Source organism: Natator depressus, chromosome 1, assembly GCF_965152275.1.
Source record: "Natator depressus isolate rNatDep1 chromosome 1, rNatDep2.hap1, whole genome shotgun sequence".
Lineage (NCBI taxonomy): Eukaryota > Metazoa > Chordata > Testudines > Cheloniidae > Natator > Natator depressus.
The window spans coordinates 259,125,408-259,148,289 of record NC_134234.1 but is presented as its reverse complement, the minus strand read 5'-3'; the positions used below and the strand labels follow the sequence as shown (position 1 = coordinate 259,148,289).

General features: G+C 50.1%; 1 protein-coding gene across 5 annotated transcripts; it reads right to left on the bottom strand.

The window, feature by feature from the left end:
- Positions 1-64: 64 nt before the first annotated feature.
- On the bottom strand, positions 65-22,676 carry SERHL2 (serine hydrolase like 2). 5 transcript variants are annotated; one of them, XM_074941740.1, is made up of 14 exons: positions 21,965-22,490; positions 19,709-19,772; positions 18,632-18,781; positions 18,425-18,538; positions 14,719-14,760; positions 13,465-13,515; positions 13,294-13,313; positions 12,989-13,063; positions 11,049-11,161; positions 10,367-10,446; positions 9,932-9,966; positions 8,265-8,341; positions 4,379-4,469; positions 65-1,708 (listed from the first exon to the last, which is right to left on the bottom strand). In XM_074941740.1, exons 2-14 carry the CDS (start codon positions 19,746-19,748, stop codon positions 1,589-1,591), a joined length of 1,008 nt encoding a protein of 335 aa, XP_074797841.1. In that variant the 5' UTR covers positions 19,749-19,772; positions 21,965-22,490; the 3' UTR covers positions 65-1,588. The 5 variants fall into 5 exon arrangements, with proteins under 5 accessions (XP_074797841.1, XP_074797842.1, XP_074797840.1 ...); XM_074941741.1 differs by having other exon boundaries at positions 67-1,708; positions 22,210-22,394; XM_074941739.1 differs by lacking the exon at positions 19,709-19,772 and having other exon boundaries at positions 69-1,708; positions 22,210-22,676.
- Positions 22,677-22,882: the final 206 nt, after the last annotated feature.

Sequence of the window (22,882 nt, the reverse complement as noted above, 5' to 3'; positions counted from 1 at the left end):
GAGTTGCTCTTTCACAGAAACTGCTCTTGTTTGGAAAGTGGGGGGGGGGGGATGTGAGGGCTGGTGGTTGCAGGGGGAAATGCTCCTGTCCCCCTTAGGCCTTGCCCTGTGGCAGGTTTTCAGAAACAGCTGGGTGTGAGCGCTGTGCTGGTGCTTGCAGGCTCACAAGGCAGGTGTTCCTGCTTCCCTCCCTGCTGTCAGGGATGTGGAGCACTAGAGTCCCCCATGGGCCTCCTGCTTGTTGCCTTTAGGGTACTGAGCTACTTTGGCTTATCCTCTGTTTCAGTAAATTCACAAGAAGACAGTGTCAAAGCATCTCGTGTTTCTGACCAAAGGGCTGGTGCTTGCGGAGGCCTCTCTGTAGAGCTTTGTCTGGGGGAGGGAGCCCCTGCAGGCCCATGATTCTCCCCCCACAAGCCTCTCATACCCTTTCTTTCAAATAAGGGTGAATCTGTTTTAACAGTCCAGGTCTCTTTTGGAGTAAGTGGCCCCCTTTATTACAGTTAGGCTATTGCTTGGTTAGTGCATGGGAAGAGTGTGACCTCTTTTGATCACCTCTGGGGTCATTTACAAGTTAATGGATAGCTCAGCTTTGAGTAAACGCTAGAAAATGCATCACAATGGCTGCTGCTCATAGCCTAACTCTGTGTATTCCTACAGGGTTGTCTGTCTCCCTCAAGCAATGCCACCCTTTACTCCCGTTGTAATACCAGATTGTGGCTTTTTGCTCAAATGCTGTACTCTCCTCAGATGCCCCTGACACCTGCCTTCTGGGAAAGGGCAAGCTGCAGCAGCCTTTCCCAGTGCAAGAAGTGCTCTGGTGTCTTGGCTCTGCATGAACATTGATTCATGGAAGTCAATTAGTCTTGGTATTCTTTCCTCCCACCCCACCCCCGTATCTCTTGTAACTTGCTAAGGAGCAGAACCTGCATTGTGCACCCATCAGCTGAGACTGCAGCTGGTGCCAGAATAAATTCATGTCAGTCCTGGCTAAAATGCTCAATGAAACAAGAGCGATGCAGAATTGTTGTAGGAGGCAGTTACAGGGTGAAGAGAGGTGGAATGTCATACAATATCAAAGAACTCACTTCTTGTGTATAGATATAGTGTTTATGTATATCATAAGCTGTCAGTAGTGGTGGGGAAGTGCCTGGTTTACCCCTCCCAGTCCTTTCCAAGGCAGCACATCATCAAAACAAAGCAAGGGGGTTTGCTTCCTGCTGATCAAACTGCAGCAGGTTTAACTGGAAAGCGGACCTTAAATCCAGAAGCTGCTGCTGCAACATGTGAAGTGGAGGCATAAGGTGGGACTCCTCCCCATCTCCTTTTGAACACAAAACAATTTGCGCCGCTCTTCTTTGAGAAGAGTCCTCAGTGCCCGTTTGCTTAGACAGGTTCTTTTGCCATTCCAAGCCACTGGGCTCAAAAGGATGAAAATGATGTAATGAGGAAAACTTTAGGGTCCAGCCAGGTAACGGTGTGGTGGTGTCTCATCTTGCATGCAAGACTATTAAGCTCCTTGTCCTCTTGTCACTGCTGCTGTCTGCCCTGGGAAGCTGGGAGCCAAGCCCTGATGCAGGAATCCAGGCTACAGCCTGGCTTTGGAGCTCTGGTCCCTCTTTAGGAAGATGTTGATGAGCCCAGCCACTACTTCAGGGTCATTCAGGTGGACAAAATGATTCCCAGTCACCTTGGCTAACTGGAAGTGCTAGAGAGACCGAGAGAGAGAACACGGAGATGTGAACTGGAGGAAATACTTCTCCATGCAGTCTGTAGAACTCACTGCAACAGGAAGTCATCAAGCTAAATGCTGAGGCTAAATGTTTTTCTTGAAGAAAGGGATAACTTCATTAGCAGATGCTGTGGACATGCAAATTAAAATAAGCATAATCATCTCATTCTGCAAGGTTGTCAAATGATCAACTGAGTTGGACAGGGAGATGGCTTCTGCAATGAGCAGTACTAAACATGGGGACAGAGGCTGCAGTAGGGACAGGCAAACGAGGCAGCTGCTTAGGGCAGCAGATTCACCACATGCTGGGGTGTAATCTGCCCCACACTAACTGCTGCGGTGTGGGCTGTCTGTGGATCCTGCATCCATTACTTGTTCCTTAAAGCACTTTGATCATGTCTGGTTTCAAAGCAAAGATCAAAGCACATTAACAAACTTAACGCATGTCAGCAGCACCCTGGGCACATTAGCACATGAGCCACGGACCATGTAGCTGGAGGGCTCATCTTAGCCCCTGGTGGCCTGTCCCTGGATGAGCCAAAGAATGAGGGGGCCCCTAGTGACAGGTATGTGGCACCCCCTGCCTGCCCGTCCTGTCCTAGTCTCCTGTTCCTCTCTATCCTTGGTGTCTACTCTAACCCCAGATACCCCTGCCCGCCTGGGATCCTGCCCCCATTTTCCCATATCCTAACCCCCCCACCATCCTAGCCTTCCTGTCCCTGATCTCCATCCTATGTAGCTAGCCCATCTTCCACCTGGCATTCTGCCCCCTATCTATCCCAGCTCATCTGCCCCCATAAGCACTGGAGACAGAGGCCGAAGAGCTTGCCCCTTCCCCTGAGGCACTTTTAAAACCTGGCTGGGCTGCAGCACGCTGCAGCCTGGCCTGGCTGGCCCCTGGGTCCCACTCTGCTTCATGCCAGCAGCTGAACTCTCACCTGCTGGCTGCTGAAAGGGCACGGTGGCTCATCTGGGAAGCAGGTTGGATCCATCACCCAAGGGCCTCAGGATTGCCAGCTGGGAGGGTGAAGTAGGGGCTTCAGACTGGGGGGCTCCCTCAAAGGGTCCAGGATGGTCAGGGCTTCGCTCCCCCAACTTTTGCAGTCCTTCCAATTTCCATGCCCTTGATCCCCTGGGGTCTGTCCTTTTCCCCAGTCCTCCTTACCCCCTGAGGTTTGTCCCACCTCACCATGGCCTCCTACTCTCCCCACCTGCCCCAGGAGCTGCTCCCTGACCCTGTTTTCCTACCCCATCCGCCATACCCCATTTGTGTCCTCTCTGTCCTGGTCTTCACAGACACCCAGGTCCTGGCCTCCCAGTCCCACTCATCCAGACTCCAGTCTCCCTTTATTATCCCCCACCACTGTTTGGTCCATGCAGCTCTCCCATACAAATACTAACCTACAGTAACTTCTCACTTAATGTTGTAGTTATGTTCCTGAAAAATGCTACTTTAAGCAAAATGATAAGCGAATCCAATTTCCCCATAAGAATTAATGTAAAGTGGGGGGGGGGGGTTTAGGTTCCAGGGAAATAGATATATCTATACACACATAGTATAAGTTTTAATCAAACAATACAGTACACAGCAATGATACATTGTTCCACCCATGTATTGCATACCCCCACCCCCCGCGCCTTCATGTTGGGAGTCCCCACTGGCCTGGTGCAACTCCCCCTGAAACGTAGAGTTCCCTTTGGATTGACACCCAGAAGGGTTTGCTTGGGGGAGGGCAGACGGATGGACCCCTATGCCACGAGTCCCAGCACATGGTGCTCTCAGCTAGATCCCTAACGCAGGGCTGCTGGTTCCTCAGGATGGGGGAATCCCAGTGCTGGATCCTTCCAGGGCAGCCTCTTTCTGGAGGAGCACACTGCTTTACGTGTTGCACCGTGGCCCTGAAAGGGGGGTCAGTCAGGAAGTTGCAGGGAGTCACTCCTGTCTCTGCATGGGGTGTCCCCTTTGAAATGTGGGTGCTGTTCTAAAGGAGTCCTTTAGGTCCTACACATCTTTATTATCAGACCCTAGGCTGGGGTCACTTACCCATCCACCCACCCAGGCCAGGGCTATAGCCAGGCTTAGCCCCAGAGGTTTATCCAATGCATGTAGACTAGACTTTACCTTGTGCCCTTATTTTCAATTTTTGTGCCTAAATGGGGGCTTCCCCCTTGCCCCTCTCACAAGTCCCCAGCATGGGGGAGGCTCTGCCCCTTGCGCCCCTGCTGTGGGCTTAGCCTCATCAAAAATGGTACAAACCTGGCTCTGCCTATGTTAAGGAATTGTAACCATGGGGTAGGCGGAGCACTGATGTAGCGCCTAGGGTGGCAGATTATCTGACGCACCCTCTGAGGGGGCAGGGGATCTCCTTCATTTGAGGCATCAGGCTGCTGGTGAGGGTGGTAATAACTGGAAGTGGAGAAGGACTTGGCCTCGCAGTTGCTAAGTGGGGCAGCCTAATGCTTCAAATAAAGGAGACAACCAGAACGATGAAGGGTGTGAGCTTAAGGCACTAAAGCTAGTCCAGTAGAACTCCCCAGGTGGATGCTTATTTTGGAATAAGAGTGTCCGACTCCACACAGAATGCTATTTCCCTGTGTGCACAAACCCGCAGTGACTGGGCATGTCTGGCTGGTGCTTGCTCTCACCTTCAGGTTGGACTGGAATGCTTCCCGCAGGGGCTTCACAAAGTACTGGCTCATGTTTTCAGCTTCAGGATTAAATATTCCATCCTGTGCTCTAGAAAACAATCACAAAGTTCCATGTAACACACAGTGTGTCTTGGGCCACATCTCCACAGATCTTAGCTGCTCTCCTTCCCTGAGATGCGAATCACAGAGACCAGACACAGTCAGAGAAACTGAATCAGCTCATCTTGCTTTCCACAGTCACATATGTGTAGGCTGGGACTGGACTATATGACTGTGTTGTGGACACCAAGGGTTAGACTCACTTAGTTGAGTGAGAGGAGGAAGGAAGGACCAAACTCAGGGGTCCATTATCTATCAAAGCCCCTGCTGAAAGAGTGGATTGATCATGGTGCATAAGCTCAGGAAATTACCCTTCCCAGGGCTCAGTTATGTGAAGGTCAAGTTCTTAGGAGAGCCAAGGCCAGGACAGCTTTGCTTAGGATCTGAAACCCAGCTTAATTGGTGCTTTCACCCAACTAGCCCTTCCATCTCTCCCTGGTGGCTTCCCCTCCTCCCCCTTTGTGCATGTGCATGTTTGGTTTTATCCATTAAACAATCCCCAGCATTAGCCTCCTCTGGCCAGTAGGGCACAAGGGGCTACAAGAGCAGCCACTCAGGAAATGCAAAAACAGACAAATTAGAGAGAACAAAACAAACCCCACAAACAAGTCCAGTTTTTCGCAGTTTCCCAGTTTTAACTATTATGGGAGGGTGTAACACTGCATTTCTTCCACAAGGTGGTGCAATGTGAAATTACAAGTCCTCTCCCACCCCACATTTTCAAGATGTCTCCAGAATGTTCTTGGTTTCTACTGGATCCAGAAGAAACAGCTAGACACTTAAGAACATGTTCTCCTGAGGTAAAAGTGCCCAGGGTTCTATTTCTGCAACAGAAGGAGGCTAAAGCCAGCTCTGCAGTTAGTTTCTCCTCCTCCATTTCCCCCCTCAACTTCTAGTGGGGTTTTATTTTATAGAGGTGCTCTGAGGTCCCAATCGGATGAGAGACAGGTTAAGTGGACATGACATCAGCCCTGCAGATCTTGTCCTTTAAGAAGAGGAGCAACATACAGAAGTGAGCAGGGGAATATAATGTTTATAATTTACTTGTTTTGCCTTGTTTAAATTCTCATCAATTTATGCCCAGCTGCCTCTTCTTAGAGGAGCTGTGATAAAAGCGGGCAGTTGAGAGCTTTGAGGGAGGCAGTGGTAATAGTTTTAGATTAGTTTCGGGGATGGGTTTTCCAACCCTGGGAGGAGTGGAGAAATGGGTAAGCCAGGCTAGCATCACTGGTGGAGAGAGAATTAGGCAATGAGAAGTAGTTAAAGGCAGAGTTTTAAAGACCTTCTCAGGTTTCTTGATATTATGATACTAAGTTCCTTTTATAAAGCACTCATCATCAGTAGATCTTAAATGCTTTACAAAGAGGTAGGTATTATTATAATGAGATCCACTTCCGAGCTAACTCCTTAGTGTCTCCTCCTTGGGTTGCCTCATCCTCCCTCACTATTAGTTGGTACAGTATAATCTATACACTTAGGGCCCAGTTGGGCTCCCAGTGACATGAATATCTCTGTCATACACTTCAAGGGGAGCAGTGCTAGGTCTTCAGTGTGCTGTTTGCCACCTGTTCTACATCTGAGTTTAACACCAGCTCCTCTCCGAAAGCTTCCCTTGTGAGACATTGCCATTGATCACAGCAATAAGCCATCACGGGGGGCACCCTAGCAGGTTATTGCACCAGCCTCAGGTGTCTGTGTGTGTGTGACCTAAACCTGAGAAATGCACTGACACCCTTCTTTCATACACACCTGAGAGTGGCTTATTGCTATTAGCGTAGGGCCCAATAGTGTTATTTAACTTTATTACCTGCACTTTGTGTCTGCATTGCCGTGTTTAGTGCCTCCTCCCCTTATGAAAGAGATCCCCGTAGAAGGATAAGAAAAGAGAGAAACAAACTTTCCCCTACTATTTTGAAAATATTATTATTTATATTACGGTAGTGCCTAGAGTAAAGTTGATAGTTCATTGCCATAATGCTCTAGGATGCATGCAATCCAGACTGGATGAGAGCTGTGTGCTTATTTTTCTTGTTAAAGGCAGAGTCCAGAAAGCAGCTCTCCTACTCAGCCATTTTAGAATCTTTGGTCATTTCACACACACACGCACCTGCTCTTTTATGAATCAGGCTTCTCCCACTGTTATTCCAGCCCACTCATGCGGTGCCAGGGTGAACTGGGAGTTGGGTTGGGTTGGATTGAGAGGAGGAGCAAGCTGGCAGCAGAGAGCAGCAGGTGGGAGTGAAACATACACACCACAGAAATTGAGCAATGTTATACAATGGGTCTTTCCACCATGAGAGCTCCATTACAAGTATCTCTCTCTCTCGCTCCCATTTCTGAGCAGGGTAACAAAGGTTACAGCATAGGGCCCACATTAGTGACCCCTCGGGAGCCTGTGCACACAAGCGCACAGATACAAGCTTTGAAAGACCCAGTGAGCAGGAGTCTCCAAGGAAGTGGGGAGAATCCTGCAGAAGGGGAAGAAAGCCTGAACCTTGGGACAAAGGATAAGAAAATCCACCTTTAACAGGAGGGATGGTGGCAGCCCCTTGCATGGGTTGGGAAGTGCAGGCTTCCCATGGGGTCGATGATCAGAAGAAGCATGAATACTACACTGGGGGTTCTCTCTGACAGCCTAGAGACTCTCCCTCCCTGAGTGTCCAGCAGTGCTAGCCAGTTGTGAAGGGCTCCTTGACTCAGCTTCTTCCTGTTAGTAATGAGTAAAGCTGTAAGTCTGTCATGGAGGTCACGGATTCCATCACTTTCGTGATTTCTGCAGCAGCTGGTGCTGGCTTAGGGGCTGCCTGAGCCAGACAGCCTCTGGGCCCGCAGCAGCAGTTTGGGTGTGTGGGAGGGGGCTCCAGACTAGGGGCAGGGGGTTGGGAAGTGTGGGGGGTGCTTACCTCGGGGTCGGAGGCTCCCCGGCTCCCGCTGGCATGGCCCTGCAGCTCCTAGCCAGAGGGGCCAGGGGGCTCTGCCCGTGCCCGCAGACCCTGCCCCCGCAACTCCCATTGGCTGCTGTTCCCAGCCAATGGGAGCTGCGTAGCCGGCGCTTCTGGTGGGAGCAGTGCACAGAGCCCCCTGGCCCCTCCACCGCCTAGAAACTGCAGGGACATGGGGAGCTAGGTAGGGAGCCTGTGAGCCCAGCCAACCCTCCCCCAACAGGGGCCCTGGACTGTGTGCCACTGCCTGCCGTGGCCCCCCCCCCCCACCCCAGTGGGGGTCCTGGGCCACCACCCCCAGCAGCGCCCCGGACCCCCCTCCTCCCAGAGCACCCATGGGCCCCTGGCCCAAGTTTTAGTTAGGGGTATATAGTAAAAGTTATGGACAGGTCACGGCCTGTGAATTTTTGTTTACTCCCTGTGACCTGTCCATGACTTTTACTAAAAATACCCATGACTGAAACGTAGCCTTAATTATGAGGGATCAGCAAGCAAGAGAGAACTGGTGTCCATGCACTTTTCTGTAGGTGAACACACACCTGCCATGGAGTAGGTGAAGGAACCCATGGAAGGGGAATGAGGCTTGCTCCAGGAAGTGGTACTACCGCCCTGTCAAAAGCAGCTGAGCAGGGGCCTAGCTTTGTTTGTGTTTGGCGGGGTGTCATGGAGCTGTTATACACCAAGCTTATTTAATTCCTATCAGTATTAAATCCTTAACTCTACCTTCCACACATGGAAAGGGTTTTTATTCACACCTTCCCTGCAGTGCACCACACACCCTGGGCGTGGGCTCATGGAAAGGGGCCGATGGTAGATATTGATTATGCTTGTGCATCACTCACATGATCATTAGGACACTGGCCTGGATTTTTCTCAAGAAGCTCACAGACTGCTCCAGAGTCAGGGGGTCTAGATTGTGCTGCAGATGCAAAGACAAATGGAGACACAGACATCAGTAAATTCCAGGGGGCAGGGTTGGGGGGCAATGCACTCCCTGGTTGGCAGGGAATCTGACATTTGACACTACACCCTATTGGCTATGCTGGGGCCTGGGTGGGGCTTACCATCAGTGCAACAGGGTTTTGCAGTGTGAGTCTAGATTGCAGGGCACATACTGACATGCACACTAACTTTAATCTAGCTAGTGTGACTAAAAATGCAGGGAAGATGTGGCGACACAGACAGTGGCGCAGGCTGTACAAGCCTGTCTGGACTCTAGGTATGTACTCGCACCCTAGCCCATGCTGGGGTCTGTGCTGCCGTCTCTTCACTGCTGTTTTTTTGCTGCGCTAGCTAGATTAAAGCTAGCCCAGATCTCTCCATCCAAGCTGCAGGCCCACCGTGATACGTGAAAGACCCTTGCGATCTTGTTAGGGCAACAAGGTGTCTGGAGCTATGAAACAAGGCACTTCTTTCTACCCAGTAGTGTTTCAAAATTGCACTAACACCAGTACATCAAAGCCAAGTGCTGTAATATGTTCAAGAATGAGAACAGTCTCAGTTCTGAGCATTTCTAGTGCATGTCTCACATACGAGGCTACCTAGGCCCCAGAGTGATTCTGAGAGATTGCGTGACTAGTTATACCCCATTCACACAAAGTTGTTCGTAAAGAAAGCTTTTAGAGAAAGCCTTTCCTAAAAAAGGCTGGCTGAATCTCTTGCTTGGCTCCCTACCTTAGGGCAGACAGAATGAGGACCAAGGGCACGTCTACATTTAAAATGCGTCAGTGCTTTGATGAAGACGCTCTAAGATGACGGGAGAGAGCGCTCATCGGTTTAGTTAATCCACTCCCTGAGAGGCAGGAGCTACGTCAGTGGCTGTCTATGTTGGGGGTTAGGTTGGTATAACTACATTGCTCAGGGATGTGGAGTTTTCACACCCCTGAGTGACGTAGTTAGTCCGATATAGGTCTGTATTGTAGGGCAGACCTGACTCGTTGAAAGGTAGGACTGTCCAACAAGGTGTAGGATATCTGATCACCCCAACTCCTGCCCTCTCCCCCTTCTTCCAAGGCAACCCCACAAAAGGGAAAACAAGCTGAAAAGCTGCCCCTAAGCACCCTCCCACTCTCCCGGGACTTAGGATAGGGAGGGAGAGGACTTGTTCAATCAGATCTGAAAGGGTCTAACTTGCTCTGCTTAGCAAATCCCATTAACTGCAGTGGGGTTTCAAAGCTGTACGGTAAATTCAACTTATTGGAGTGTAAAACAGTCTCTCCAAGGAAACTCTGCCACTTATATAACCTAAAACTGGGGGGAAAGCACTGAACAAGCCTGGGGCAGGGGTGCTGGAACAATTTGTATAGTGGGGGTGCTGAGAGCCATTGAATCAAACTGTAAACCCTGGATATAATGGAAACCATACCCCTAGTTCCAGCACCTATGGCTTGGGGTTTAGGTTGGTGGTAAATGGAACCCAGATGCAATGTGACCTAAAACGGGAAGGTCTTTTCCCTCTCAGCAAAGGGCCCTGTCAGAGTAAGGGGCAGGGGAGAACGTCAGCACTCACCTTAAGGACTCTCATGTCTCTGTTATACACCAGGCCTGGGAAGAAAGGAGAGAGTGTTATTTACATCCCATAGGATAGGAATTCACACGGGGTTCCAGCTCCCCCTCTGCTTTTTAGCTACCCCAGGATCATATCTAGGGGGAAGGGGAGGAACGATGGATTGGGGATTTCTTCTTTTTACTCAAGTGTTAAATGAATTAAGCCCCACGGCCTGAGGGGAAAGGTGGGCTTGGACCTCAGTTGTCGGGTACAGGAAGCTCCACCCTCCAAACGTAGTCACTCTTTCAAACCTCAGGGGCTCTTCACACCCAGGCTATCCCAGGCCTTGGGCGTAGGCCAGGGAGCAGATGGCACTCCCATGCTGACTTTGGGCTTAAAGGCATGGGCTCTGTAGCCAGCTGGCAATCACTTCCCTGAGCAGCTGAGGCACCTCACCTCCCGGCACCTCAGTCGCTCCTCGCTGCAGTAAGATCTTCCCACTCTCCTCTGTCAGGTGACTGTTGGCTTGTAATAGCCTGGGGAAGACACAGCATGTGCTGTTGGAGAAGTAGGGGGTGGAAGGCATCAACAGAGAGGATGACAGAGAGAGACGAGGTGGGAGGGAAACAAACTAACTAGGAAGAAGAAAAGGAGTACTTGTGGCACCTTAGAGACTAACCAATTTATTTGAGCATAAGCTTTCGTGAGCTACAGCTCACTTCATCAGATGCATCCGATGAAGTGAGCTGTAGCTCACGAAAGCTTATGCTCAAATAAACTGATTAGTCTCTAAGGTGCCACAAGTACTCCTTTTCTTTTTGCGAATACAGACTAACACGGCTGCTACTCTGAAACCTAACTAGGACAAGTGACAGTTCAGCTCTTGCACATTAGCCAACATATTCCAGCCCCACAGGAAGCAGGGGGCTGGCAATGGGGTACAAGCCCCTGCTCAGATTCTGGAAGAAAATGAATTACGGATTTTGAAGGGAGGGGAAAGTACAAAGGGGTCAGCTGCATCTCATGGTTCTGGCCCCCAAGAATTCTGTCCAGGAGAACACCCACCTACTGCAAGAGCTCTGTGAGGGCAGAGGTGGCACCATCTCCCACAGAGACCAAAGATGGGGGGGACACCCACCTCTGCAGTGCTTCTTGGGGGCTGCGTACTTTAGGGGGCTGGGGCTTGTTCTCCTCCATACTCAGGAGACCTTCAATCACCTTCCTCTTAGAGTCCAACCATGTGCCACTTTCCTAAAAATCAGAGATGGGGGCAACAGAAGTGATTTTATGTTTCTATAGCACCTTTCACCCTGAAGGATCTCAAAGCACTTTACCAACTACATACAGCTCATCTGAACAACCACCATGGATGCTGGGGCGGAGTGAATGGCAGCACTATACAGCAGTGGAAGTGGTGATCAGGGACACCACTCCTCTTATTAAATTAAATTATTAAATTAAATTAAATTAAATTATTATTAAATTAAATTATTGCCAAGGACACCACTCCTCTTACGAACAAAATACTATGAATTCTTTAGTATCTCACCTCTGACTTGGATGGCTCATCTCTAGAGGGAAGAGGGGAGTTCAACTTCCTTTCCCTACCTAATCCTGGGCCTTTGTCCTGACCCTGCCAGCAAGAGAGCCAGTTAGTGGTGATGGTCATTGGTGTGGGGTGAATGCCTGTCCCACTAGGAACTGGAATGAGATCCACCAAATCCTTTCCAATGACTATTTTGGTGACCTATGTGAAAGGAATGGCCCTAAGGTGACATTGTCAAAGGGCCTCAGAATGGTCCCCATCTGTACAACTTCGTGCATGTATAGACAAGTGGAGAATTTACACCTTCAGAGCCCATTTGCAATTAACCTGCACTTCACTGTTGTGTCCAAATGGGTTTGGAACAAGAAAGTTCTGCCCTGGCACAAGCGACTGTGAATTTGAGCATGCAAGTGATTGTGTGCGCAGAGGCTTAGTCTTCACTTAAAAGTGATGTTGGCAAAGCTACATCAGTTGGGGTGTGAAAAAAACCACACCCCTGATTAGCATAGCTATGCTAACAAACCTCCCAGTGTGGACACAACTATGTCGATAGAAGAGGGCTTCTGTCAACATGGCTAATGTTGTCAGGGAGCTGGTGTTCCTACTCTGAAAGAAAAACTCCCATCGGCGTATGCTACGCCTACACTAAGTGGCTGTGCTGACATAGGCTCTGTACTATAGACATACCCGGAGAGAGGCTATGTTTCAAAATTGTTGCCAACTCTCACGGTTTTGTCAAGAGTCTTGTGATAATTCTTGTTTTCCTTAAAGCCCCAGCTCCTGGAGCCAAGTGAATATGTGAGGATTTCAGTCTTTGTTCTTAAAGAAAAGTTTCTAGCCCTTGTGGCTGTGGAGAAAGCTTCAAAATGTGACACACACACACACACACACACACACACAGTGCAGCCTAAAAACTCAGAAAGCAAAAGGCAAATAAAAAACACCAAATTTATTATTTTACATCATCCCATGATTCTAAAGCCAACCTCATGGTTTTTGGTGACTCGTGATTTTTGAACATTTGGGGTTGGCAATACTGAATCTGTGATCAGATTGGAACCACTGAACTAGAAATGAAAGTCTTCATGCCCCATCATCAGTTCCCTGAGCCACCCAGCCCTGGGACAGTCTGCTACTGTGTTTGTCCAGGGCCTAGCACAACGGGGCCCCATTTCTGGTTGGCCCTTAGGTACTACCCTAAGGAACATGATTACGAATAACAACCAAGAGCATTGTTTTTTCACTACAAACTCCTGAAGCCCCAAGTGGCTCCAGACATTTATTGTTCATTTAGATCTGTTCTGACCAGCACTGTGCCTGGGGAAAAGACGGGAACCGTTCTAGTTGTCTTACATCTCTCAACCTCTTGTTCCTTTACCCGCTGCAATTGGAAATGGGCCCATGACCTCCCGAAGGGAAGACCACTGAGAAACATGCTCCCCCAGTGGCAGTACAAGGAATGAGCCTTCTGAGGGGTTTTGCTTTACCGTGTCGTTTCTCTCTTCTGTGTCTGCCAAAGGGAAAAATCTAACCTGAGGAGCTGGGAAGAAGCCATAAGATTCCACCAGGATCAGCTTATCTACCATCTCAGGGAAAATGCAGGAGAACTGGAAAGAGTCAGAAATATTGTGAGAGGGAGGAAGAGAGAAGGGTCACGTTCTTAGCTGGCCCAGAATGTACACAATTCTCGTAAGTGTCCTGTATCGGGAGGGGCTTCCTCTCATCTTAGACAAATTTGTTTCTGTCCCATGCAGGCTGCCCCTTAATTCCCCCAGCCTATAGGAGCCATCACCCTTCCAGCTGAGTCAACCCTATGAATAAAGGCTGCTGTACTCACCATTCCTGCGACACTTCCACCTGTGAGAGAGAGGACCACACTTGGCTTATATACAGTAAACACAGTACAGGGCAACACCCTTCCCTGGAGTGACAGCTACCAGGAGGGTGCCGGGGAGCATTGGTGGGGTGGCCTAGAAGAGCTCACTTGACAAGGAGGCAACAATCTCACCTGAGGTTTGAATCCCAAGACACAGGTCAGTGAGTCTCCCAGCAGGGGGCACTGTAGGAAATAGGGCAGGGATACTGGCTGTGGGGGAGTTCCCTTCAGACACCACACCCAGTCTGCCACAGCGGGAAGCCCGGGCTAGTGGAGAGCTGTCACCAAAAATGGTACAGTGCTTTGGGACCAGGGAGATGTGGTCACAGAAGGGATAGATCAGATCTGGGGCGTCAAACCCACTGGGGAGAGGAACATTTTTAATTATGGTCTGTGGCCTGAGGGATAAGTTATGGGATACTTGATCCCCTCAATTCACAGCATTTCTCCCACCGATGGCAATCAAGGATAGAATATGGACTGTATGTCATAACAGTGAGGATATCAGGAAGTCCTGTTAGTTACGTTCAGCATCACTCAGAGGGAGAATACTGTCACCTTTATGCCTCCATGCTTCCTCCGTGTTCCCTCCCTTTCCTGTTCTCATTTTTGCTCTGGAGAAAGAAGGGGAGATACAAAGGGAAGGAGAAGGAGGGAGAAGAGGGAGCCGTTCCTTTCCTGCAGCATGTCTCAATTCCCCCATGAACTTCATACCCACCCCATTTCCCATCCCATCTGACAAAGGGCTAGTGTACACTGGCAACAAGGCAGCACTTTAACGTGCCTTGTATGGTCGCAGCAGAGCGCTGGGAGAGAGCTCTAAAAAAACCACCTCCATGGAAGGCGCAGCTCCCAGCGCTGGGGCACTGTCTACACCGGTGCTGTACAGCGCTGAAACTTGCTGCGCTCAGGGGGGTGTTTTTTCACACCCCTGAGTGAGAAAGTTGCAGCGCTGTAAAGTGCCAGTGTAGACAAGCCCAAAGAGACGAGCAGCTAAAGAGTTAGTGATATGTAAAGTGTCATCCTTAGGATTTAAAGTTAACATCCTGATGAGATCAATAAGAGGGTTCCAGGAGGTTACACCTCACAGAGCCGTTGTTTCAGGCTCTCTGCCAACTCAGGAAGACAGCACTGTGTTGATCAAAACCCACTTTGAATTTTGACTGTTTTTCTTGTACTCAAGAGGCCTAGACATTTAGTTCTTTTTAAAGGAGTGCTTAGATGATTGTGTGGTGTTTGCCACATAATTGCATCAAATGGGTGGGGTGCTCGGCATTTTAAGAGAAAATACTGCAGTCTGTTCTCTCCCAAAAGAAAGTGATGCAAGTTAATCATTCACCAATGTTTGCTGGGGGTCAAACTGCCATTGGCACAAGAGTCACTTACCCAAACTGTGGCCCATCAGAGTGAATCGACTCCACTTCAAGGCTAAAAAGCAACAGATAAAACATTGGTTTCAGAGTAGCAGCCATGTTAGTCTGTATTCGCAAAAAGAAAAGGAGTACTTGTGGCACCTTAGAGACTAACCAGTTTATTTGAGCATAAGCTTTCATGAGCTACAGCTCACTTCATCGGCTGCATTCAGTGGAAAATACAGTGGGGAGATTTATATACATAGAGAACATGAAACAATGGGTGTTACATACACACTGTAACCAGAGTGATCACTTAAGGTGAGCTATTACCAGCAGGAGAGTGGGGGGAGGGGAATCCTTTTGTAGTGATAATCAAGGTGGGCCATTTCCAGCAGTTGACAAGAACGTCTGAGGAACAGTGCGGGGTGGGGGGGGGGGGGGATAAACATGCGGAAATAGTTTTACTTTGTGTAATGACCCATCCACTCCCAGTCTCTATTCAAGCCTAAGTTAATTGTATCCAGTTTGCAAATTAATTCCAATTCAGCAGTCTCTCGGAGTCTGTTTTTGAAGTTTTTTTGTTGAAGTATTGCCACTTTTAGGTCTGTAATTGAGTGACCAGAGAGATTGAAGTGTTCTCCAACTGGTTTTTGAATGTTATAATTCTTGACATCTGATTTGTGTCCATTTATTCTTTTACGTAGAGACTGTCCAGTTTGACCAATGTACACGGCAGAGGGGCATTGCTGGCACATGATGGCATATATCACATTGGTAGATGTGCAGGGGAACAAGCCTCTGACAGTGTGGCTGATGTGATTAGGCCCTATGATGGTGTCCCCTGAATAGATATGTGGGCACAGTTGGCAACGGGCTTTGTTGCAAGGATAGGTTCCTGGGTTAGTGGTTCTGTTGTGTGGTGTGTGGTTGCTGGCGAGTATTTGCTTCAGGTTGGGGGGCTGTCTGTAAGCAAGGACTGGCCTGTCTCCCAAGATCTGTGAGAGTGATGGGTCATCCTTCAGGATAGGTTGTAGATCCTTGATGATGCGTTGGAGAGGTTTTAGTTGGGGGATGAAGGTGATGGATAGTGGCGTTCTGTTATTTTCTTTGTTGGGCCTGTCCTGTAGTAGGTGACTTCTGGGTACTCTTCTGGCTCCATCAATCTGTTTCTTCACTTCAGCAGGTGGGTATTGTAGTTGTAAGAATGCTTGATAGAGATCTTGTAGGTGTTTGTCTCTGTCTGAGGGGTTGGAGCAAATGCGGTTGTATCGTAGAGCTTGGCTGTAGACAATGGATCGTGTGGTGTGGTCTGGATGAAAGCTGGAGGCATGTAGGTAGGAATAGCGGTCAGTAGGTTTCCGGTATAGGGTGGTGTTTATGTGACCATCGCTTATTAGCACCGTAGTGTCCAGGAAGTGGATCTCTTGTGTGGACTGGTCCAGGCTGAGGTTGATTGTGGAATGGAAATTGTTGAAATCATGGTGGAATTCCTCAAGGGCTTCTTTTCCATGGGTCCAGATGATGAAGATGTCATCAATGTAGCGCAAGTAGAGTAGGGGCGTTAGGGGACGAGAGCTGAGGAAGCGTTGTTCTAAGTCAGCCATAAAAACGTTGGCATACTGTGGGGCAATGGGGGTACCCATAGCAGTGCCGCTGATTTGAAGGTATACATTGTCCCCAAATGTGAAATAGTTATGGGCGAGGACAAAGTCACAAAGTTCAGCCACCAGGTTTGCAGTGACATTATCAGGGATACTGTTCCTGATGGCTTGTAGTCCATCTTTGTGTGGAATGTTGGTGTAGAGGCCTTCTACATCCATAGTGGCCAGGATGGTGTTTTCAGGAAGATCACTGATGGATTGTAGTTTCCTCAGGAAGTGAGTGGTGTCTCAAAGATAACTGGGAGTGCTGGTAGCATAGGGCCTGAGGAGGGAGTCTACATAGCCAGACAATCCTGCTGTCAGGGTGCCAATGCCTGAGATGATGGGGCGTCCAGGATTTCCAGGTTTATGGATCTTGGGTAGCAGATACAATACCCTGGGTCGGGGTTCCAGGGGTGTGTCTGTGGGGGTTTTTTCTTGTGCTTTTTCAGGGAGTTTCTTGAGCAAATGCTGTAGTTTCTTTTGGTAACGCTCAGTGGGATCAGAGGGTAATGGCTTGTAGAAACTGGTGTTGGAGAGCTGCCGAGCAGCCTCTTGTTCATATTCCGACCTATTCATGATGACGACAGCACCTCCTTTGTCAGCCTTTTTGATTATGATGTCAGAGTTGTTTCTGAGGCTGTGGATGGCATTGTGTTCTGCACGGCTGAGGTTATGGGGCAAGTGATGCTGGATTAAATACAGCAGCAGTGATGTTTTGCCACTCACCACTTCCCTACACACAGGGACCTAAAGAGAGCCTTTCTGATGTTTTGCTTCCTTGTCAGGAAATAGGATGGATTAATAGGCCAGGTTTAGAGGGACCAACCTCCTCCTGCCTCAGCTTCTCACTGCCTGTGAGCTGGTACCAGGCAGTTCCCTTTGGCTCACAGATCTCAGCTGCCACAGCTGTTCCCATTCGGGGCAAGTCCTTGGGACCATCAGTCAGACAAAGGAGCCTGGCTTCGTTCTGCACTGTAGGAAAAACGAGCCTCTGAATGCTCTCCTGTGGAGTATTCATAGGGAACAGGGCAGATGGGGCCGTGGTACAGGGGAAGGACTACTACTCTTAGTGAAATTCCATGGCATAATTCAGCATGCCAGGATCCTAAATCACATGATGCATTTTCATAACAGCCCTTTAGGTTTGTGGAAATCAGCCTGGAAGTTACAGCCCCATCCATCCTACTCCTAGAAATGTGCCCTGGCATGTTCAAGACAGGGTTCGCACTGCAGCACTTCAAAGGAAAGTGGTGTGTGCTCCTTCGTCTCTGGGGAGATGGATGGTGGCACTGAGCAGTAGACAGCTGCTTTTCCAGTTCCACTACCAGGCAGGAAATTGGACCAGGTGGTGCGGAGGATTTGCAGAGTCCTGGTCATGCCTGCTTTTGTTTATGGCTGACCCTGTTGTAAAACACAAAAACAGACTCCATGCACCCACTGATGAGCCACAGGGAAAGATATGATAGGAAGAATTTAGAGACTCTTCTAACACTGGTCTGAGCCAGGGAGCAGAGCACAAATTGTTGAAGCCTGGGGGCCAGTTGGTAAGAGGGAGTGAGCCTGGCAGTACACAGATCCATTGGACACATCAGCAGGTCAGTAACTGCTACTCTTACGGGGTTTTATTTCTATCACGTGTTTTCATGTTTCTCACTCTGGAGAAAGTGTCAGAAACTGGGCTCTTCATCCAGGCTGCGGGTGCAGAGTGCCACTCTTGGGTGCTGGTGGACCTGCAGCTCTTGAGAAGGGACCCTCTTGTGCCTGCACCTTGGTTGCTGAGGGGTCTGGCTCCTGCTGCGGTCAAAGCTCAGCTCCTGACTGGGGTCCCATGGTGCCTGGAGCCCAGATAAGCAGCATTATCCCCCCTCTGCACCTAGTGCACTTTCTGGATGAAGTGCTCTTTGAGGGAGCCTGGGGCTCAGTCTGGCTAAAGCCTAGGGGACTATCCGGAGGATGGGTCATGGTGAGGCCAGGAGGAAGCAGCAGATAACTGGTCACTGCTAGGGTGCCTGGGGAGGGAAAGAGGAGTCCTTTCTGGATGTGGAGCCAGGAACACAAAGCTCCCTGCCCTGCAAGTCCTCCCAGCCTGCTCACCTGCTGTCACCCTGCGGACCTCGCTCACATAGTCCAGGAAGTGGTAAGGAAAGCCTGTGGGCCGATGGGATGACAGGCCGTGGCCCCCAAAATCCATGGCCATGTAACAGTAATCTGAAAGAGAGGCAGGCGAGACAGTAAGTCACAGAGTAGCCTCCCTCCCCACAACAGCGAACCAGAGGCTCTAACATAATAGATCTGCCCCACCTTTAGGGAGCAATGGGATGAGTCTGTTGAAGGTGTTGGCATTGTCCAGCCAGCCATGCAAGCAGAGCATGGGACGGCCTTCCGGGGATCCCCAGGCCTTGGCTGCAATGTGGCCCCAAGGAACTGGGAACTTCATCTCCGAGACCATGCCTGAAATACAACATACATCAGCAAATTACATCACCCGAACGCTGCAGCCTCATTGCTCAGTTTGGATGCTGTGAGAGTCATCACTCAGCGCTCAGAACAGGTAAAGGGTTACATAGGTGCCAGCTGTTAGTCACCTACCAAACTCCAGCCTATGCTTATACTCCACACCTGAACATAGCCATTATATGAACAACATACCCTCATATCTCAATGTCTGTACTTTGACCCGTTAACCTTTTACCCCAAATCAGGGATACTCCAGATTATGTATTCCTTACCCCATTCGATCTTAAACGGAACTTTGCACCCCTTGATAATCTGTACGTGATTCCCTGATAACCAGAAACTTCTACGCTTAAACTCTTACTGTTCACTTTTTAAAATCATCATCTTAATACAATTTTTAAAACTGTTTGCCGCCCCCACCCCACGAGCTCTTGGCCTCTCACTAGTCCTTGCCCCACCCAGTGCATGTACAGCCTTGCACTCATGTCCCTCCTCTTCCTCCCACATCCCAGTTCCACCAGCTGTCCAGTGAGTGATGAGCTGGACCCAGGATCTTACTCCCTTTAATCACAGAGGTTATTTCCTGAGATATTTTGGGGTTTCTTTCTGGTAAGTTCTGACCCCCAGAGGCCTTTCCTTTGGGATTCCCCCTCCCCTAGGTCAGTAGCAGCTGCCCTGTCTGATAGCTAGCACCATCAGCACAACTGCACCTTCCAGGGCAACATGCCAGTGATGCTCCTTAACTGCCAGGAAGGGGAGGGGTTCACGATAAAGCAACAGAAGGAATTCCCCTCTCCCAATCCTCTCCTGGCTCTGCAGCACCTGCTAACCCAGCTGGCCACAGACACAGAAGATCTGGAGTGGGAATCAAACCTGGATCTCAGCAGCAGATTCCCCTTGGTTAGCAACACAGAGACCTACCTGCCTCTGGTAGAGAAGACCATTTCAGCACTGAGGGCATTTCTTTTTCTCTGTCTCCTGGAGCCTTAGAAGAAAAGGGGAACACAGTCTACTAGAAACAGTGAGCAAGGGGAGGCAGACCCGGACCTTTCTCCTTCAGCACTATAGTTGCTCCATAACCTGATGCCAGATTGCCGGAGTCTGTTCCACCTCCCTCATGGACCTTGTCACAGAAGACACTCCTGTCACACAGTGCTTATTATTAGCATCTCCAAGGAAACAGCTCCCTATTCATCATCCACCAGGGGCTCCTCTACCATAGACCCTATCCGCCATGGCAAAATCATCACACCCCTGGACACAATGTAGGATGCTTGGCAACACCTGTATAGCTTACCATGCCAATGAAGTCTCATTTAATTGAATTCAATCAGCTGCTTCTGCAAAATGGCAGGAGATGCTGCAGATCATGAGAAATGTCAGAGCTGCTGCATGAAGAAATCCCACAACTAGAATAGCAGGAAGTATTGCCTGTAAGGATTGAGGGGTATTGACAGAGCCAAGGCTGGTATTGGCCAGTCAGAGAGAGGCTATGGGACCAGACTACCTGACTCAGCATGGTAATCTCCATTAATTTCAGAGGCTCTATTACCTCTGCTCTCAGGATCCCCTGATCATTGTTGCTCCCCCATTGCTGCCACCTCATCCGGGCTCTATGCGTGGGCTGGGAAGAGGCGTTCTCCTCTCTCCACCCATTCAAGAGCATATCGGAGCAGAGGCTGCACTTGTGTCAGGAGCCCAGGCCTTTTAGGCTTAGCCCAGGCCCCACGCAGAAAAGTGATATTGGCATAACTACACTGGTCAGGGGGTCTGGAAAAACCACACCCTGACCAACATAGTTATACCGACAACACCCCCAGTATAGATGCAGCTACGTTGACAGAAGAGGGCCTCTGTCAATGGAGCTAATGTCATTCAGGGCGGCGGTGTTCCTACACTGATGGAAAAACTCCTTCTGTCGGTGTAGGCTGCATCTGGGTTATGCTGACATCATTACATTGGCATAGTCTCCACAGTGTAGACATATCTTCAGTCTGAGAAGTCAGAGAGTGGTTCAGCCCCACTTACCAGCAAACAAAATATTCTATAATATTCTTGCGAGGAGAAGGAAAGCTTACTGGTACAGCGATACCGGCACACTGTACCAGCAAAGCGCTCCTAGTGTGGCAGTAGCTATACTGGCAAAGCTGTTACCAGCATAATAAAATCGCCCCATGAGCGAAACAAGCTATACTGGGAAAGGCACATCTTTGCTGGCATAGCTGCACCTAGCCTAGGGACTTCTCCCAACCCAGCTATGTCAGATCACAGCTCTTCACACTCCAGACTAACAGCTGTGCTGGCAGAAGTCCCTAGTGTAGAACTGCCCCTAGAGTAAGACACTTAAGGCCAGAACTTTTGCTGGTATAAAGCAAACATGCCAGTTTACCCTCGCTGCAGACATGGCCCTTAAGCTTCAAGAAGCCAGACAGCTTGAGACAAGGGACACACAGCCTCTCAGCACTAGGGTGTTGGTCCAGTTCCAGCCCCTGGTTGGATGTGTCCTTGACCAGGGCTGTACTAGAAACTTTTGCCAGTATAGCAATGTCAGTTAGGGGTGGGATTTTTTTTGCAACATTTCTATTCCACCAAAAGCCCTAGTGTAGAATCAGTTATATTGGCAAAAAGTGACTTTACCAGGATAGCTGATTTCATTACTGCCAGCAGCATACACTCGCCTGGCAAAAAACACTCCCGGCCAGTATAAGCTAGGTCTGTGCGAGGAGGGTTTGCTGGCATAACTAGTAGCGGCAAACCTTTTCTAATGCAGATTAGGCCAAAGTCATTCCCAACTTGCTTCACAAAAGCTCTCTGGTAGGATCTGGTCTGATTCCCAGCAGGACAAGTCCAAATAACAAACCCCAGCATCCTGCCCATCTGTCCCCTGCCTTTGCAGCCTCCGCAAACAGGCCAAGGACTGAGAGCGCCAGGGAGAATGAACTGACCCCTTAGCTGTGGTCCCTCTGGGCTGAGGCACAGTGGGAAACTCCGTTGCTACCCACCCAGCCCGTATTTATCCTAGAAACCACAAGCCAGGCTTTCGCTCTGGCACCCTCCCCAGCACTAGCCTCACTCAGTCAGTACAAAGGGGAGATTTCTAAAAGGAGGAAGCTAAGTAAGAACCACACCAAGGGGGAAGGAGATCAGAAGGCACCTGTGCAGCGGCTGCTCACATACCTCCAGGAGTCCACACAGCTGCGTCAAAGCCACAAGCAGCTGCCCAGGCCGAGGCCTGAGTCGGCTCGGTGCAGAGAGGGGAGGACTGAGACAGCCGCTTCCTAGTAGTTGCAGCCGGAACCACAGAGACGGTCCCCTCCCCCTGTGGATGCAACGCTTAAAGGGACCTAATCCTGCCCCTTCTCCAGCGCTCCTCGAGGATGTAAAAGTGATGTACAGCAGGCGTGGTGATAACCGGCCCTTACATTTCTGTGGCCCCGTCCTTGCTGAAGGGAGCCTGCTTCTCTGTGCACCGCGTCGAAAGGGGGCGTTTCTCCCGCTGCTGAAACGCAGCCCCCGCGGCTCCAGGCTGCGGCCGCTGCTCTTGACGAGCGCGCCGCGAGCGCCGGGCAGGGCGCGAGGGAAGCCTGCCGCAGCCCGCGCCGCTTCGGGGGAGGCGGCCCTCACCCGAACAAGAACTGAGCCCGGGCAGCAGGAAGAAGACCCCCGAGCACGTGCCAACGTAACACGATCCCTTTTATGCAGCGTTGTTGCCGCTGGGCCAGCCCCAGGACCGGGCGGGTGAGGGGATATCTTTCATGCGACCAGCTGCTGCTGCTGCTGAAGAAGAGCTCCGGGTAAGCGTGGACGCCTTTCCCGCTCACCAGCAGCAGTTAGCCCGGGAAGTAAAGGAGATTACCTCACCCCCCTTTTCTCCGTAATTAGCCCGCTTGTGACTGCAAGGGATCAGCAGCTCTGCTTGCTGCGCCGCGCAAAAGGCCGCAGCGCGGCGTGCGTATCGCTGGGTTCTGATTTTAAACTCTTTCCAGGAGCGCGCCCCATCGCCCAGGAACAGCCACCCCTGGTGACTATAAGCACAATGGCAGCCAAACGACAGCCTGGCCTGCAGCACCCCCTCTAGGACACACCTGAGACCTG

Excerpts from the sequence above, each read along its gene's own strand:
- SERHL2 (XM_074941740.1), bottom strand. The coding sequence starts at position 19,748 with ATGCCCTCAGTGCTGAAATGGTCTTCTCTACCAGAGGCAG. Across the intron at positions 8,342-9,931 it reads GAGACATGAGAGTCCTTAAG|CACAATCTAGACCCCCTGAC; the intron begins GTGAGTGCTGAC and ends TTGCATCTGCAG. Across the intron at positions 4,470-8,264 it reads GCCAGTGTCCTAATGATCAT|AGCACAGGATGGAATATTTA; the intron begins GTGAGTGATGCA and ends ATTGTTTTCTAG.